Below are 15,636 nucleotides of genomic sequence, written 5' to 3'. Positions count from 1 at the left end.
AAACTTGAAGCAAAGCTGAAAAATACAAAGTGTTCATTAAGAAAATATAATAGCTTGGGTCGATGCTAAGTCGATGCATCATCATTTGTGGGTTCACTCTCAGTTTGTCATTTACAGACCAGGAAAATACGTTTGTGTTACTTCTCAGAAAAGCTATAATAGCTTCTCTCTCGTTAACTCCCAACCTTGTCCCAATGCTAACTCTTTGGGTGTCAGATAACAATGAGATAAACTCTAATGGCTCGATTGGCTTGCCCGAGGTCAGAGCTTAGCAGCTTGTTTAGAATTGGTAAGATCATCCAAGTCGGTTTCTTCAATTAACGTATCACCCACTATAGGTGTTGAGGTATATGCCTTAACCTCGAGCTCTCTTGTGACTCGAAGGACCATCTCATCTTCATTTCTAGCATAATCATTAATGGCTTACACCACCTCCACTTTACCTTTTAGATTTCTCATGGCAGTCTGATAGCATTCTTAAGACATCAACTGCTCTCCTCTCACAATACCGACCTGACTTGAAGTAGGGAACTTCAAACGTTGATGATAAGTAGACAGAACTACTCTCATTTGATGAAGGGATGGTTTTATTCTGGTAACACTATCAGATGCGGCCCACTCTGTAGTTGTTACAATTTGTTGTAGGGTGCTACAAATGGAGTGATCCTAATTCGTTCATGTATTGATATGAGGAGTGGGAATGTCTTATGAAATGAGTTTGCGTAAGATCGAACCAAGAAATAAGTCACTCTTACTTTATGTGCTGTTTACTGTTTAAGATTGACTATTTCGCTTAGATGACCTAGGTAACTCGATCTTAATCCTGAGCTAGCTATGAACTCTTATTTATTCGGGATTATCCTTAGATTTGCATAGGTGAGGATTGGCTCCACAACGCCGACTCAATAAGCCTCTCATTTCAGGGGTAAGATCGGGTAGATAGCTAGGGACATAAGGTGCAAGATGGAATTTACGCCTATCCGATTTAGGGATAGGAGGAAGGTTGTTCTCTTAAGTGCTGAATCCATGTTTTGAACAAGGGGCCCCACCCTCTCATTGGTCTGAGAGGAATCCGGTTCAGTGATTGGATCACAAACCAATTGTTCATTAGAGGATCAGTGGAACTTAAGGAGCAACACATAATTTCGGGGGTAAAACAACATTTGACCCAGTTGTTATTACGAACAACCTGTGAAGTGTCGACTTACTGATTATTGTTAAATCAAGTGGATACAAATATATCTATAGTGAGGAGAGTGCAATTATCGAGTTTTAGCCGTTTAATTTCAAATTGTTGGAGCTACTGATCTGTAGGTCCATAAGGTCCCTCTACTAGTTCATAAAACAAGAACATCTTGAATTAGTAAATTGAGTGAATTTGGAACGATATCAATTTGAAATATTTAAATTGAATTTCAATTTGAAATGTTCAAATTGAATTTACGGTTTGAATTTGAATAGTTCAAATTTAAATTAGGGTTTGTATAATTATATTCGATATAATTAATTAACGTTTAATTTATCGAAATTACACAAAATTGGAGACTTTATAATATTTAAATGTTGATTTAAATATTAATTACATGAATAGGATTCATGTTTAAAATCAGGTGTGTGATTAATTTAATATTTGATATTAAATTATTAACTAATTAATTAAATATGTTTAATTAATTAAATTAGATTTTAGTTAGTTTTAGAATTAATTAAAATAAGAAATTAAAATTGGAAATTAAGTTGTTAGTGGAAACATCCGAACTTCTCTTAGTAGGAGGTGGATTTTTCCAATTCACACACATTGCCCATTAATTATGTGCATTTGAAGTGACATTAGCTAGTCTATTGAGTGCCTATATGAAAGGGAATGATAAAACTCTTCAATTTTGAGATTGAAAGGGAGAGGAGACTGTTGAAAACTAGTTCATGCAGAAACCGTTTTTCCCTCTCTTTAAACCCACATCAAAACCTTCACACATTCAGCCCAATTGTGAGTTCTACCTCTCAAATTCAAGGCTGAGAATAGTAGAGAATATCTCTTGGTGGTCCATGACTTCAATTGGAGAAGATTGCAACTCAAATTCGTGTTTGAGGATCTTCAAATGTATGTGTTGAAACCTTCTTTAATACCCTATGAACATGCTTATTTTGATGTCAAAATTGAAGAATTAGAATGCTTAATGATCATATTTTCTTCCGCTGCATGTTTTTGTTGGATTGTATAATCATGTAGCAAAAATGACGAGGATCAATAAGCACTCTAACTCAATAATTTTGGCTGAAAATAAAGCATGCTATAGCAGAAATAAATGAGTTTCATGTCATACCTTTGAAGAACTCTTGAAATCTCGATTTCCAGTGCAAAAACTCTCCAAATCTTTGTGTAGATCACCACAAAATCTTCCCTACTATTCTCTTGGTGCTCTAGATTGAGTTGTGGGACTCAAAATAAGCTGGAATCAAGGGAACTTGGAGAAATACTCACAGAAACAACCCGATGAAGAACTCCTTCTTCAACTGAATTTTTCAGAAAAATTCTTATGATTGCATTTTTTTTAAATTCACTTCAATCTCTTCAATGTATTGCAGACCATCATGCAATGAGAGTGGCTGCATGAGATGTAGCTCATGCTTGGAGTAATTGAAGCTAAAGATGGTGGGTTTAGTGTGAGCTACTTGAAGATGAAGATGGAAAATCTCAATTTTTCATTTGTGTATTTTTCTATTTCCAAAAACTAAACTTGATTTAAAAATCATATTTGATTCAAAAATCAAAATTTATTAATTTTACAAATTAATTTCATAAATTAATTTTCTAATAAAATTAATAAATAATTATTTAAACAATTTAAATAATTCTAATTAATTTAATATCCAATATTAAATTAATTTTACACAAATCCATCTTCATATATTTAAATCATATTTAAATATAAATTCTCTAATTCCGTTTAATTCTAATTTGAATGTTTCAAAATTAACTTATCACGCTACTCTAGAGCTAATCCATTTTCGAGCTAGTAAGGGGACCTCGTGGACTTACAGATCATGGGCTCCAACGATCCAAGTTTAATCGGTTAAACTCATTAGACCGAACTAACCCCCATTCGTTAACTAATGGGTCACTCCACTAAAGCCCATAGTCGAACTCCCTTCACTGTAGATATATTATGTCCACTCGATATAACTATGATTGGTAAGTTAATCATTCACAGGTTGTTTGTAACAACGGCTGGGTCGAATCTCTGGTTTACCCTCGAAATTACCTCTTGTTCCTTAAGTCCCATTGATCTTCTAATGAACAATTGTTTTGTAATCCAATAAACAAAACAGAGTCTCTCTCGGGCAAGTGAGAGGATGGGGCCCCTTGTTCAAGACCCAGAATCAGCACTAAAGAAAACAACCTCTCTACTATCCCTAATAGTAGGTAGGAGTGAATTCCATCTTGCAACCTATGTCTCTAACTATCTATCTGGTCTTACCCCTGAAATGGAAGGTTATTGTGCCGGCGCTGTTGAGTCAACCCTCACTTATGCAAATCTAAGGATAATCTCAAATAAACAGGAGTTCATAGTTAGCTCAGGATTAAGGTCAAGTTACCTAGGTCATCGCTTTGAAATAGTCAGTCTTAAACAGTAAACAACGTTATAAAGTAAGAGTGACTAATTTTGTGGTCTGATCTTGTACAAACCCTTTTGCACAAGGACACCCCCACTTCTCATGTCTCCACATGAACGAATTAAGATCACTTCATTTGTAACACTTTACAACTATTTGTAACAACTACAGAGCATGCCGCATCCAATAGTGTTACCAGAATAAGGTACCCAACTTTATTCATATACTATAGATCATTTTGACTATTTACTCGAAACTGATCCACTTTTATGTCTTCACATAAAGTTCAAGTACTCATGTAATAGTCAAGGGACTTTTAGGTTTATTGGATTTCTAATAAGCAAAACATCTATTCAATAACACCTTATTGAATTTTCAAAATAAGTTCTATTGTTTACATACCACGAGTTTTAAGACATAAAACCCAACAGTTTCTGTAAATCAACAGAGCATACCTCTCAAACCTTTAGAGAGATTTTTGCCTCACGTGCTTTGATTTTTCGCTTTCTTCTAGAGTTGCCTCCAGTCGGACCATCAAAGATTGTCTTAATCTCTTTAGGCGGTGTCGACATGCAATCTTTCCTGCTTTGAATTGTTCTATTTTGGCTACCATTTTGGTCGTCACTTTCTCCCACGTACTTCTTCAGCTGACCTCGTTGAATTAAAGTTTCTATAGCTTCCTTGAGGTCAAAACATTCCACGGTAGTATGACCGTGGTCCCTATGAAAAAGATAATACTTGTCTCTGTGTTCTTTAATGTGAACCAGCCTTTAGCTTAGTTGGCTACTTCAACATTTCTTTATCCTAGATTTTCATCAAGTCTTGCTCCATAGAGACCACCATGGGTGTGTAATGTTCAAATTTTCTAGGTGGCAAACCTTTGCAGGTCATTTTCTCTCGTGCCACTGGTCGTTCTTCTGTTCATCTTCTCGTTCTCTTGACCTATAATAGTTTGGACGGGTGGCTTTCTCTTCTTGAACACCTCTCAAGTGAAGGAGCTCACCTATGCTTATGTACTTCTGTGCCATGAAGAGGAGCTTGACATAGGTCATTGCTACTTTCTTGCCTAAGGATCAGAGGAACTTCTTATCCTTGAGCCTAACTATGATGGCTATGACAGCAACACCATCAGTATAACCTTCAATCTGCAAGGCTTCACTGTTGAACCTTGCAACATCCCTTAATGTTTCATTTCTTACTTTATGGTGAGTAGATGAGTGAGAGGTTTTCTTTGATCTCGACCTCCTATGAAAGGTAATAAATGCCCTTACCAGCTCTTAGAATGAGGTTATCGACCTTCTTTTCAATTTTATAAACCACTTTCGGGCTTGATCTGTAAAAGTAAATGAAAAGGCTCGACATTTGATAGCATCTCGAACTCCATGGAGTTCCATCCACAATCAGAACATATCCAAATGTTCTACTAGGTCTTTCGATCCATCGTAGGATTTCATAGTTGGTAACTTGAATTTAGGGGGTACTGGCTTGCATGATTTTATCCATGAAGGGTGGGTCTACCTGGTCTAACAAATTATTAAGGTCTAACCCCTTATGTTCTTGTGCCTTCTTGATATCCCCTAACTGGTTTTGGATTCACTGTAACTCAACTATCCACAGTGGAATCTCCACTTCTTTGTCATCCTCGGCCTACTTCTTTAGTCTTTGGTTGATAAGATCCCGTAAATCTGTACCCATGTCAGATTTTTCTATGAGTTCCATCATTTATGCCTCTATCTGTTCCATCCTTTGAACCTTTGTCCATTCACCCCTCCGTACTACTGAATGTCGTTGATGTGTGTAAGCTATTCTGGGCTGACTCTTGGCTAGATCATAGTTTCAAACAATAGAAGTTTAAGATTGGTGATCGACAAGTAGATGCTTCCTTGGGTATAGATTGTTCGTTCGCCTGTCCTTCCCTCCCAATATCAGTTTTTTCGATGCCTTTGGTCCAAGAACCTCAAACTCCCCTACCTCTTCAATTGCTAGACCCTTACCCTTGGCTGGGTCTCGAATAATTTGGGTGGTACTTTGTTCCAACAGGTTGTGCTTCGGATTTCCATCATGCTTATTTTCCTTAGGTGGATCCACCGCATTTTGCCTGATGGCCTCGATAATAGGGTTTGGACCTCTTAGCATATCTATGATCTGGTTCAGGCTTTGATTTAAGCCATCAGTTGGGAATGTCCTAAAACTCACAGTTCGTAAATATTGGAAATATATTCTATTTATCAATAAAAGTATTATTGAGTTGTTCATTCAATAAAATGTTATTGATATTGCATTCTGTTATAGAAATCCAATAAACGAATCCATGGCTATAATATGAATACTTTAATTTTTTTATGTGAAGACATAAAAGTGGATCAAGTTCTAGTATATAGCCAAAATGGTCTATAAGTATATGGATGACATGTCCTGGTGACACTATTGGATGTGACCCACTTTGTTTACTGATACAGATAATGTGATTCGAGAATCATTCATGTGGAGACATGTGAATGGATGCATCCTATACAAAGGATGTTTGCATAAGACCGAACCATGAAATAGTCACTTTTCTTTATAACGATCATTTATTGTTAAAACTGACTATTTCAAATTCGATGATCTAGGGTAACTCGATCTTAATCTTGAGCTAACTATGACCTCCTGTTTATTCGAGATCATCCTTTGATCTGCATAGGTGAGAGTTGTTCAATAGCACTGCTCAATAAGCCTCCCATTTTGGGGATAAGACTGGATATATAGTTGGGGATGTAGTCTTGCAAGATGGAATTTACTTTTACCTAATTTAGGGTTAGCAGATAGGTTGTTTCTTTAAGTACTGACTCCAGTCTTGAACAAAGGGGCCTCGCCCTCTCATGGTTGAGAGGGATATGGTTTATTAATTGAACTATAAATCAATTGTTCAATAGAGGATAAGTGGGAGCTTAAGGAGCAAGATGTATTTATAGGGGTAAAACAGTAATTTTGATCTAGCTATAAATACGAACAACCTGTGAAGGGTCAACTTACTGATTATGGTTGAAGTAGACAGAAATATATCTACAGTGAGGAGAGTGCAACTATCAAGCTATAGTGGTGTGTCTCGGTAGTTAATGAATATTGATTAATTTGGTCTAAAGAGTTTAGCAATTAATTTCAAATCGTTAGAGCTTATGATCTGTAAGTCCATAAGGTCCCTCTATTAGCTCGTAAAATTACTCACTGGATTAGTGAATTGAGCGGATTTGAAATGTTCAATATCGAAATTACGGTTTTGAATTTGAAGTGTTCAAATTCAATTGAGGGTTTGATTAATTATATTTGATATAATTAAAAAGTTTAAATTTTTCGAAATTAAACGCAATCAGAGAGATTAGAATATTTAAATATTGATTTAAATATTAATTAATATGAATAAGATTCATGTTTGAATTAGGTGTTTATTAATTTAATATTTGATATTAAATTAATTTTTAAATTGATTAATTATTTTTAATATTGATCTAAATATTAATTAACATGAATAAGATTCATGTTTAAATTATGTATTTTATTAATTTAATATTTGATATCATATTAATTTTGAAAATAATTAAATAATATTTAATCGATTAATTAATTAAATAATTTTTTTAGTTCAATTTTAGAATTGAATTTCAGTATTATTTAATTTGTTTTTAATGTAAAATTAGATTAAATAAAAATCTAAAAATGAAAAATAATGATTTAATTTTAAAGTGCGTTTTCCCAAAAAAAAATTGATTTTGAGTGGAATTGTCCACGAATTAACGGCTAAGTCCACTTTGTTAGTGGTTTATGAAGTATCACTAAGTTGATTAACAAAGTGCTTGCATGAATTAGTTGTTTAAATACTTCAATTTCAACAATTTAAAAGTTTATGCAAACTGAAATTCTGAAATCTCTCTCAAACCCTCCTCACTCCTTTCACCTAATTGACTTCAATCTGAGATTCCAATTCTCAATCCAAGTTAGAGGGTAGTAGAGAAGACCATTATGGTGGTCTACTGGTGATTTGGAGATCCAATTCGTCGAGAGGAGTTGGAATTGCAGAGATTCATCAAAGATATAACATTCTGAAACCCTCTTCTATGAAAATGTTTTCTTACATGTTTTTTAAACTTAAATTAAGTGTAATTAGAATGTTTATTGATTCTAATTTCTTCCGTTGCATGTATGCTTATTCTATCATCAACTTATGCGGCTAGAGTTGCAGACTCATCAACTGGCTCATTCACAAGCTAGTGGGTCTCATCTACTTGAGTTTTTGGAACACGTGTAAGTTGTGGTCTCGAGTGACATTCACGATCCAAATTATCCCAATCAGTTGGGAGATTCTCTCTATTCTTGTTGTTGTTCATGGTTCAAATATAAATGTAGTGGTGGGACTAGAAATTTTTGTTATTTTTTCCCCACAGATAGTGCAAACTGTTGATGCCAAAAATTGTACCAACGATGAATTTGTATTTCTTGAGGAAGAATAGCCCAATATCCTGAAAAAAATGAACAAATTTAAACACCAGTGCGGTATTGAGCCAAATCCACTATGACGCTCAAGTTAGAATCAGGTTTGAAAAATAGTTCAAATGATAGAAAATAAGTTTGAATTTTTCACATACCTCTATTTTATCACAACTCGAAGATTATATAGGTCGACTCATTAGTAATTGAAACTTCCACGACCTTTCAACTTCCAAGTCACTACTAGATTTCACTTTAATTGTTACTCATTCAAGCCATCATTGCTTGATTCGTTATATTTCTGCCTTCAATATACTCGACTCTTGGGTAGACGTCTGACATCTAGTTAACAATTGATTAATGAGCCACCAAACCAATTATTTAATTATCACTCCTTATAATTGCTGCTTAATTAATAGCTCGGTTACATATAACTCTTAGCTCAAGCTCCTCTTTTATCTCGATTTTCTGTCTTGCCGCGAGCTCCTTTCTCAACTCGACCTTCTTTTTCAGGTCAATGTCCTTTCTTAGTTCGACCTATGGGCTCTCCCCTATAGCTTGTATGTAGGTCCATCTCTAAGCTAGGCGAGACTCTCCTTCTCTTGGGATGCTAGACTAGGCATTGCTTCTCTTGAGAGGCTTGACTCTAGGCTCGTTCCACTATTTGGACTCGGCCTGACTTGATAAATTTGCCTCTTAACAACCAAGCTTTGGATTGGGTCATAATAAGGATGTTCAACTAAACACTTGGCTTGGTGGGTGTAATCGCATAGAATGGTCGATCTTTTCTCACTCTTTAAATTGTCTTTACTAATTTTTAATTTAGTTTTTATAGTTTTAAGTTTATAATTTTATCTTTATGAGTGGAGTTTGAAGGTTTCTATATTTAGTTTCTATAGCCTTACCTTGAGTGTTTACTAAATTATTTACTTCAAGGTGATCATTTTGTTTTAACTTTCTTGAAATAAAACAGTCGCATCATTTTAAAAAATAATAATAAATAAATATAAAGCCTTTTAAACCCTTAGAAGAAAAGCAGAGATGTTTTTATTTGCAAGAATAATTGTTTTCATGACGTCATGGTTACTTCTATGGCTTTGCCTTATTAAGAATATTCTATACTCTGTTGGATTATCTTTTTTTTTTTTTTTTTGGGAACGGTTGGATTATGCTATATTTTTAGCATCAAAAAGGAAAAAAAGGAAAAAAAAAAAAAAGTACTTTTTTCCTTTTTAGTTTCTACCTTTTGGATCTAATTTCAGTGTATTCCTAGATTTAAGTTTTGAGTTTGATTTCAAATTAGTCTATATATTTCAAATATCACAATTTTATTCTTGAGATTTTAGTCTTGTTTCAATTTGGTTTTTAGATTTCAAGGCATACTTTTAATTTCGATTTTTCTAACTGAATATTCATTATTCATTTTTGTGTTAATGTCTGTTAATTAATTTAAAATAATTATAATACATCAAATTTCCTTATTTTTCATTTAAAAAATTAAAAATTTCACTTCATAATTATTTTAAATTCATTAATAGACATTAACGTCAATAATTAAAAGTGAGTATTTAATGAAGTATAAATTTAAAAAGTGTAAAATCTTAAATTCTAAGGACGAAATTGAAACCAAACTTAAAATATCAAAAGTAAAATTGAAACTTATAGACTAAATCGAAATTAAATTTAAGGACTAAATGTATAATATTTGGAAACCTAAGAATTAAATGGAAACTAAATCTAAAACCTAAAGATAAGAAAGCTATGTTACCAAAAAGTATACTTTTTTTCTTTGATTATATTTTGGAAAGAAAAATATTTAGGTGCATCCTACAACTACCTTTATGCATCTACTTAATTGTCTAGTTAAAATTTATCACGTGACAAACATATTTTTTTCCTAAAAAAATTGAACTGGTATTTTTCTACCATCATTGTGCTTTTAATAATAATAATAAACAATTATCACATAACGATCAAAAGTATGCTTTACCTTAAGATATTCAAACCTCCCTCCAAGATGAGATTGGACTTCTCATTAACTCAAAAAAGTAAAATTCGATTTCAATCGATAATATAAATTTATTTTTGAAAGAAATTAAGGTGATTTAGTTTAATTCAAATTATTTTAATAAAATAATAATAACAAACATGCTTTATTCATGTTAAACTCTTTTATTATTGTTATTACCCATCTTTTCTTTCTATATATATATTATTAATTGGACCAGTAACAAAGTGGTAATATTATTCAATGTTGTCAAAGTAAATTTGGTTTAATGGTAATTCACATAACCTTCCTCAGGTTGAAGCTTTGATCCCCCATCTCACATATTGTATTAAAAAAATATTATTCAAATATCAAGCATAAACTACTTAGATAAAAGGAATCAATTTTGCTTTAATTACAACTAAAAAATTAATCAAGTTTATAAAAGTTTAAATGGTACAAGAAATTGGAAATTGTTTGTCTATGAATTATGATATAATATATTTTTAATCACATAATTTTCTTGACCAAACTTTTATGAAAGTAACAATTTAGTCAATAAACTTTTTTTAGGATAATTTAGTCAATAAACTTTAAATGGCAACAATTTATTCATGTACATTTCAATTTGTAACTATTTAATCTCTATCATAAAATATATTATGAAGATTTAATGAAAATTTTTGCACATGTAGATCAATAAAATGATCGAAAATAAGATCTATTTATAAATGATAAAGACTAAAACGTTAGGTAATAAAACTTTACACATTTAATTTTGATGAGATTTTTCATGATAGGAACTAAATTATTAAACAATTTAAAGTATAGGGATTAAATTGATACTTATTAAAGTTCAAAGACTAAATTTTTACAAATTTAAAAGTAAAAGAACTAAATTGCTATAAAGAACTAAATTGTTACATCTTCAAAAGTTTAGTAGCGAAACGTGTATTTTAATTGTTTTTGCCTTGGGTTGGCATCTTTATAATTTTGGGCCCCAACCGGCCTTATGGAGTTTCGTCTACCGTCTATATCCATTATAATGGGCCAAGCCGAGATGGATGTCGAAGGCCCAAATGAAAATTTTGAAAAACTTTTAAACATTTTCTTTTTGCAAACGAATTACGTATTTTGCCTGGATCAGTTGCAAAGCAACAAATAATTATATTATAGCTCACGCATCTTCTCTCCGGGGGAAATTTTCGGCAGAGGAAGCTGAGGTATGACGCTGTTGAAGAAGTTGAAGCTCGCTGACAAATTTGGCTGTCGTTCAGTGTCGGTAGAGTCCGATGCCCTTAATATCGTTGAAAGGATGCACGTGTTGAATTTTGAGTTTTCTTTGATAGGTGTCATTTTAGGTAACTTTTTACTTTTTTATGTAAAAAATTTGGATTATTGTGTTTAATTTTTCTCTTTCTGATAGGGTGACAGCTTAGAGATCAGGGTGTGGGGTAGAGAACTCCTTTAGTTTGGAGCTTGGATCTACCACGTGTTTGTCGTGGATCTCTTGTGGGCTTGGCCTCCATCTTACTTCTCTTAGTCAAGTCACACCTTTCAAGTCGACTTACGTGAAAGATCTTTACACCAATACGGTGTCGAGCCTACCACATTCCGATACCTAGTTATTACAAGGAGTGTATAGTTCAGCTAAACACAAAACTAATGTTAAGATCCCTATTTAAAGATTACTTATTTTTTCATTTGGGCTCGAAGAATGAGACTATTTATAATGTCTTTCCAGACCGATCGCAGTTCGGTTATTTCTCGATTGATGTATATATATATATAATCGACTCGGTCGGTAGACTCTTTTGGGATATATGTTTCTCTATGCTGCATTCCAATCTTTATTGGATCAACTATAACTCGTCTTTGGACTTTGAAATTTGTCCACGACAACTCTCATTGGAGAGATAAGAATGATATGCAAAATATATAGATAAATAAACAAGTGTCTTTGTGGGCGTCTCTGTTGTGTGGAATGAAATAAAAAACAAGATAGAAAAAGAAAGAAAAGGATGCTTAGAAATTGAAAATGTTGAAGGGATTCCAAGAATAAACAAATATATCTCATCAACCTAAATATACGTGTACGCCTACATATTGGAATATCCACTTGTATTAAATATCATCTTGGTCTAGCACTTAAAAATTTGTTCAATGTTAGTTGCCAATTTGGCAGAGAATTTGTTGAATAAAAATATAAATGTATTTTACATTTTCATATGTGTGATGGGTAGTAGATTGAGAAGTTGGATTCTAATTTAAATAATTATTTAAAATATATTTGATATTATATATTTATAAATTATAAAACTAGTTGTATTTATCCATCGATATTTAGTTGACAATAAATATTAATTTATTTATGAATATGATTTATATTTTTAAAAAGTATATAATTATTATTTTGTAATATTATATATTTATAATACACTTCACATTACATATGATATCTTTTAAGATATGAATTGAGTTTCTAACATGACATATTATATCTCTAAATGCTTTTGTCTTTATCTAATATAATTCTATCTGGATCAACGAAAATATAAAAATGTAGTTTTCAGAATTTCCACTATCTAGATCACAAAATCCAAAGCTAGTTTTAAAAATAGAATCCGAGTTGTCAGTCTAACAAATATTTGATGGATCTGAAAATATAAAATAGAATCTGAATTATTTATCAAACAAACCTTTATTTATATAATTACTAAAACTTTCAACTTCACAATAGTCTATATTGTTAGTTGATGTATTTTTATTTTTATTTTTTGGAAAAAAGATTATTTGTTAAAGCTTTTTTTCTATCAATTTTCAAAACATATTTGTCTAATGTCATTTCAAGTATAAACATTATCATTATTATTTAATCAATTTCAATAAGAATAAATTTCGATACATTAAATTTAAAATTTATTGAAAGTACAATAGCAAAATTTAGATATTTGAAAGTAAAAATTATGAAATCAAAATTAAGTTTATAATAACCAAAATGTTTTCTTAATTGGAAAAAAAAAAAAAAGAAAGAGAGAGAGAACATTTAGACACTGAATGTGGCTGTGCTTAATTCTACCAAATATGGCAAATTCCACTCTCCAAAATGACCAACTTTGGAAATGAAAAAGAATAATCTTAGCCTCCATATCCACCATTATTTCCATTAACCACTTATTAGTTTTCTTAATATATTGATTAATTTGTGATTTTAACCTTCAAGGTGAAGCTTTTCTTTCCCTAAAAATCCTTAAATTCCCTTCATTAGAAAAGATACTTATATATATATATATATATATATATATATATATATATCCTAACCCCAACTTCACCAATCTCTCTCTCTCCTTTTTATCTTCCAGAAACCCTTTGCATAACCACTTTGGATTTGAATAATGGGTTTAAATCAAAATGGGGTTTTGAGAGCAAGACACTTCAACAAATAAGATTTCATGTCACATCATTTTTTGCCAATTGTCATTATTGCATGAATTGTTCTAAGAAATATCAACATACAACTTTTCTTTTTGCCAATAATCCCTCTTCTCAACATTACTATAAATACTCCCTCACTTCACATGGCTAACCAAAGAACCATACACAAATTAACTAACTCTTATCAAACCCCAACCACCCCTCCTCTAAAATCTCTACCTTCTTCTTCTTCTTCTTCTTCTACTATGGCGGTGGCGAAGATGTCGTCGGATCCTCTTGTTGTCGGAGGAGTGATCGGAGATGTCGTCGATGCCTTCTCCCCGACGGTAAAGATGATGGTCACTTACCATTCAAACAAGAAGGTGTGCAATGGCCATGAGTTGCTTCCAAATTTTGTAACCCTAAAACCTAAGGTTGAGGTTCTCGGAGGTGACCTTAGATCCTTCTTCACACTGGTCTGATCATTTTCAATTACACCTATCTTCTCATTTTCTTTTATATATATTATTAATCACTTATATAAATTTCTAACTAATTTTTCAGGTCATGACTGATCCAGATGTTCCTGGTCCAAGTGATCCTTACTTAAGAGAGCACCTCCACTGGTATGTATCATCTTCTTTCATCAAACTCCCACTTGGAAGGGGTAAAAATGAATCTTAATTTTGAAGAAAAAACAATACTGTGAATGAATTAATGTTGTATTATTCGTTAAAAGTTAGTAAAAAAAAATGATTTAGGAGATTGGAACCTCTAACATTTTAAGTGAAGTAGTACATGTTAATTACTATTTTTTTTAAAAAAACAAGATACTAGAGGATGAGATCAATAGATGCACAAAGATATCTCAACTAACTAGCTTGATACGTCTTTAGAATCTTCATCACACTCACTTTTGTTGATCGAACTAGTCAAAACATATTATCTTTTTGTTAGAATGCCTTGAACACTTCAAATGACTAAACATAAGGTCTCGAATTTAGAAGGGTGCGATATGTATAAACCTTCTAATTCTAGATGCACATCTACTACTTATATTATTTGATATGCACTCCCTTTGATGTGGATGTAGCTAACACCATTAGTGAATATTTGTTTCGATCTTTAGTTTTTCTTTTTTTCTTTTTCTTTCTTTATTTATCGGTATCATAACAATTATTATTATTATTATTATTATTATATAATGTCATTATGATATATGTATAACCAATAAAATTTGGATATAACTTTGATTTCAGGATGGTTACAGACATCCCAGGGACAACAGATGCCACTTTTGGTAAACCCTCAATTTTGTTGATTTTTATTTTTTTGTTGTCTCCTAATTTTGGGTTTATTTGATTGGATTTTTAATGAAAAAAAATAATATTGTCAAAAATAGGAAAAGAAATAGTGAAATATGAAGTTCCAAGTCCAAATATAGGGATTCACAGATTCGTGTTCCTTTTGTACAAGCAAAAACGAAGACAAACAGTGAAGCCACCTCATCCTTCAACTTCAAGAGATGGTTTTAATACAAGAAAATTTGCATTAGACAATGATCTTTCCCTTCCTGTTGCTGCTGTCTATTTCAATGCTCAAAGGGCTACAGCCGCCAGAAGAAGATAATAAATAATTATATATATTTTTATTAAGAAAAAAAAAAACCCAAAACTCAAAATAAAATATTATATCGAAAAAAAATATATATCATTTGAGATATATTGGAATAAAATTGTGGGTAATGAATTTGCATGTGTAGAGAGAGACAGTGAGGCTGTCCTTATTTATGTTCGCTTTGTTAATGTTCTAAACTTCTTGTACTTTCTCCTTGCTTCCAAATCCCACTCTCATTTTTATACTTATGTCTCTAACCCTTTTTTTCTCTTTTCTTTTCTTTTCTTTTTTTTTTTTGAATGGGTTGTGAAATTTGGTGAACAAATCATATATACTCAATTAAGTGAAAAAAAAAAACTCGAACTAAATTGGCTTTTTTTTAAAATCTTTTTTATGCAACTAGTTAGGGTAGGTCGGTAGTTGAGAATAAGAACAATATGTTACATTAGTTAGAATAGGAACATTTGTGGAAGTAAAAAATGATATCTTAATTAATATTAGAGTATAATTTTATACTGGTTTAAAATTAAATGGACAAT

The 15,636-nt window shown here is 32.0% G+C and overlaps 1 protein-coding gene across 1 annotated transcript; it reads left to right on the top strand.

The window, feature by feature from the left end:
• The first annotated feature begins 13,487 nt into the window (after positions 1-13,487).
• On the top strand, positions 13,488-15,341 carry LOC120089210 (CEN-like protein 2). The gene is made up of 4 exons (XM_039046621.2): positions 13,488-13,956; positions 14,045-14,106; positions 14,740-14,780; positions 14,883-15,341. The coding sequence occupies exons 1-4, from the start codon at positions 13,645-13,647 to the stop codon at positions 15,107-15,109; spliced, it is 642 nt and encodes a 213-aa protein (XP_038902549.1). The 5' UTR covers positions 13,488-13,644; the 3' UTR covers positions 15,110-15,341.
• Positions 15,342-15,636: the final 295 nt, after the last annotated feature.

This window comes from Benincasa hispida, chromosome 10 (genome assembly GCF_027475165.1).
Source record: "Benincasa hispida cultivar pf3 chromosome 10, pf3_genome.v1.1, whole genome shotgun sequence".
Lineage (NCBI taxonomy): Eukaryota > Viridiplantae > Streptophyta > Magnoliopsida > Cucurbitales > Cucurbitaceae > Benincasa > Benincasa hispida.
Note: the sequence above shows the minus strand (reverse complement) of the source record. Positions and strands in the feature narration are given on the sequence as shown.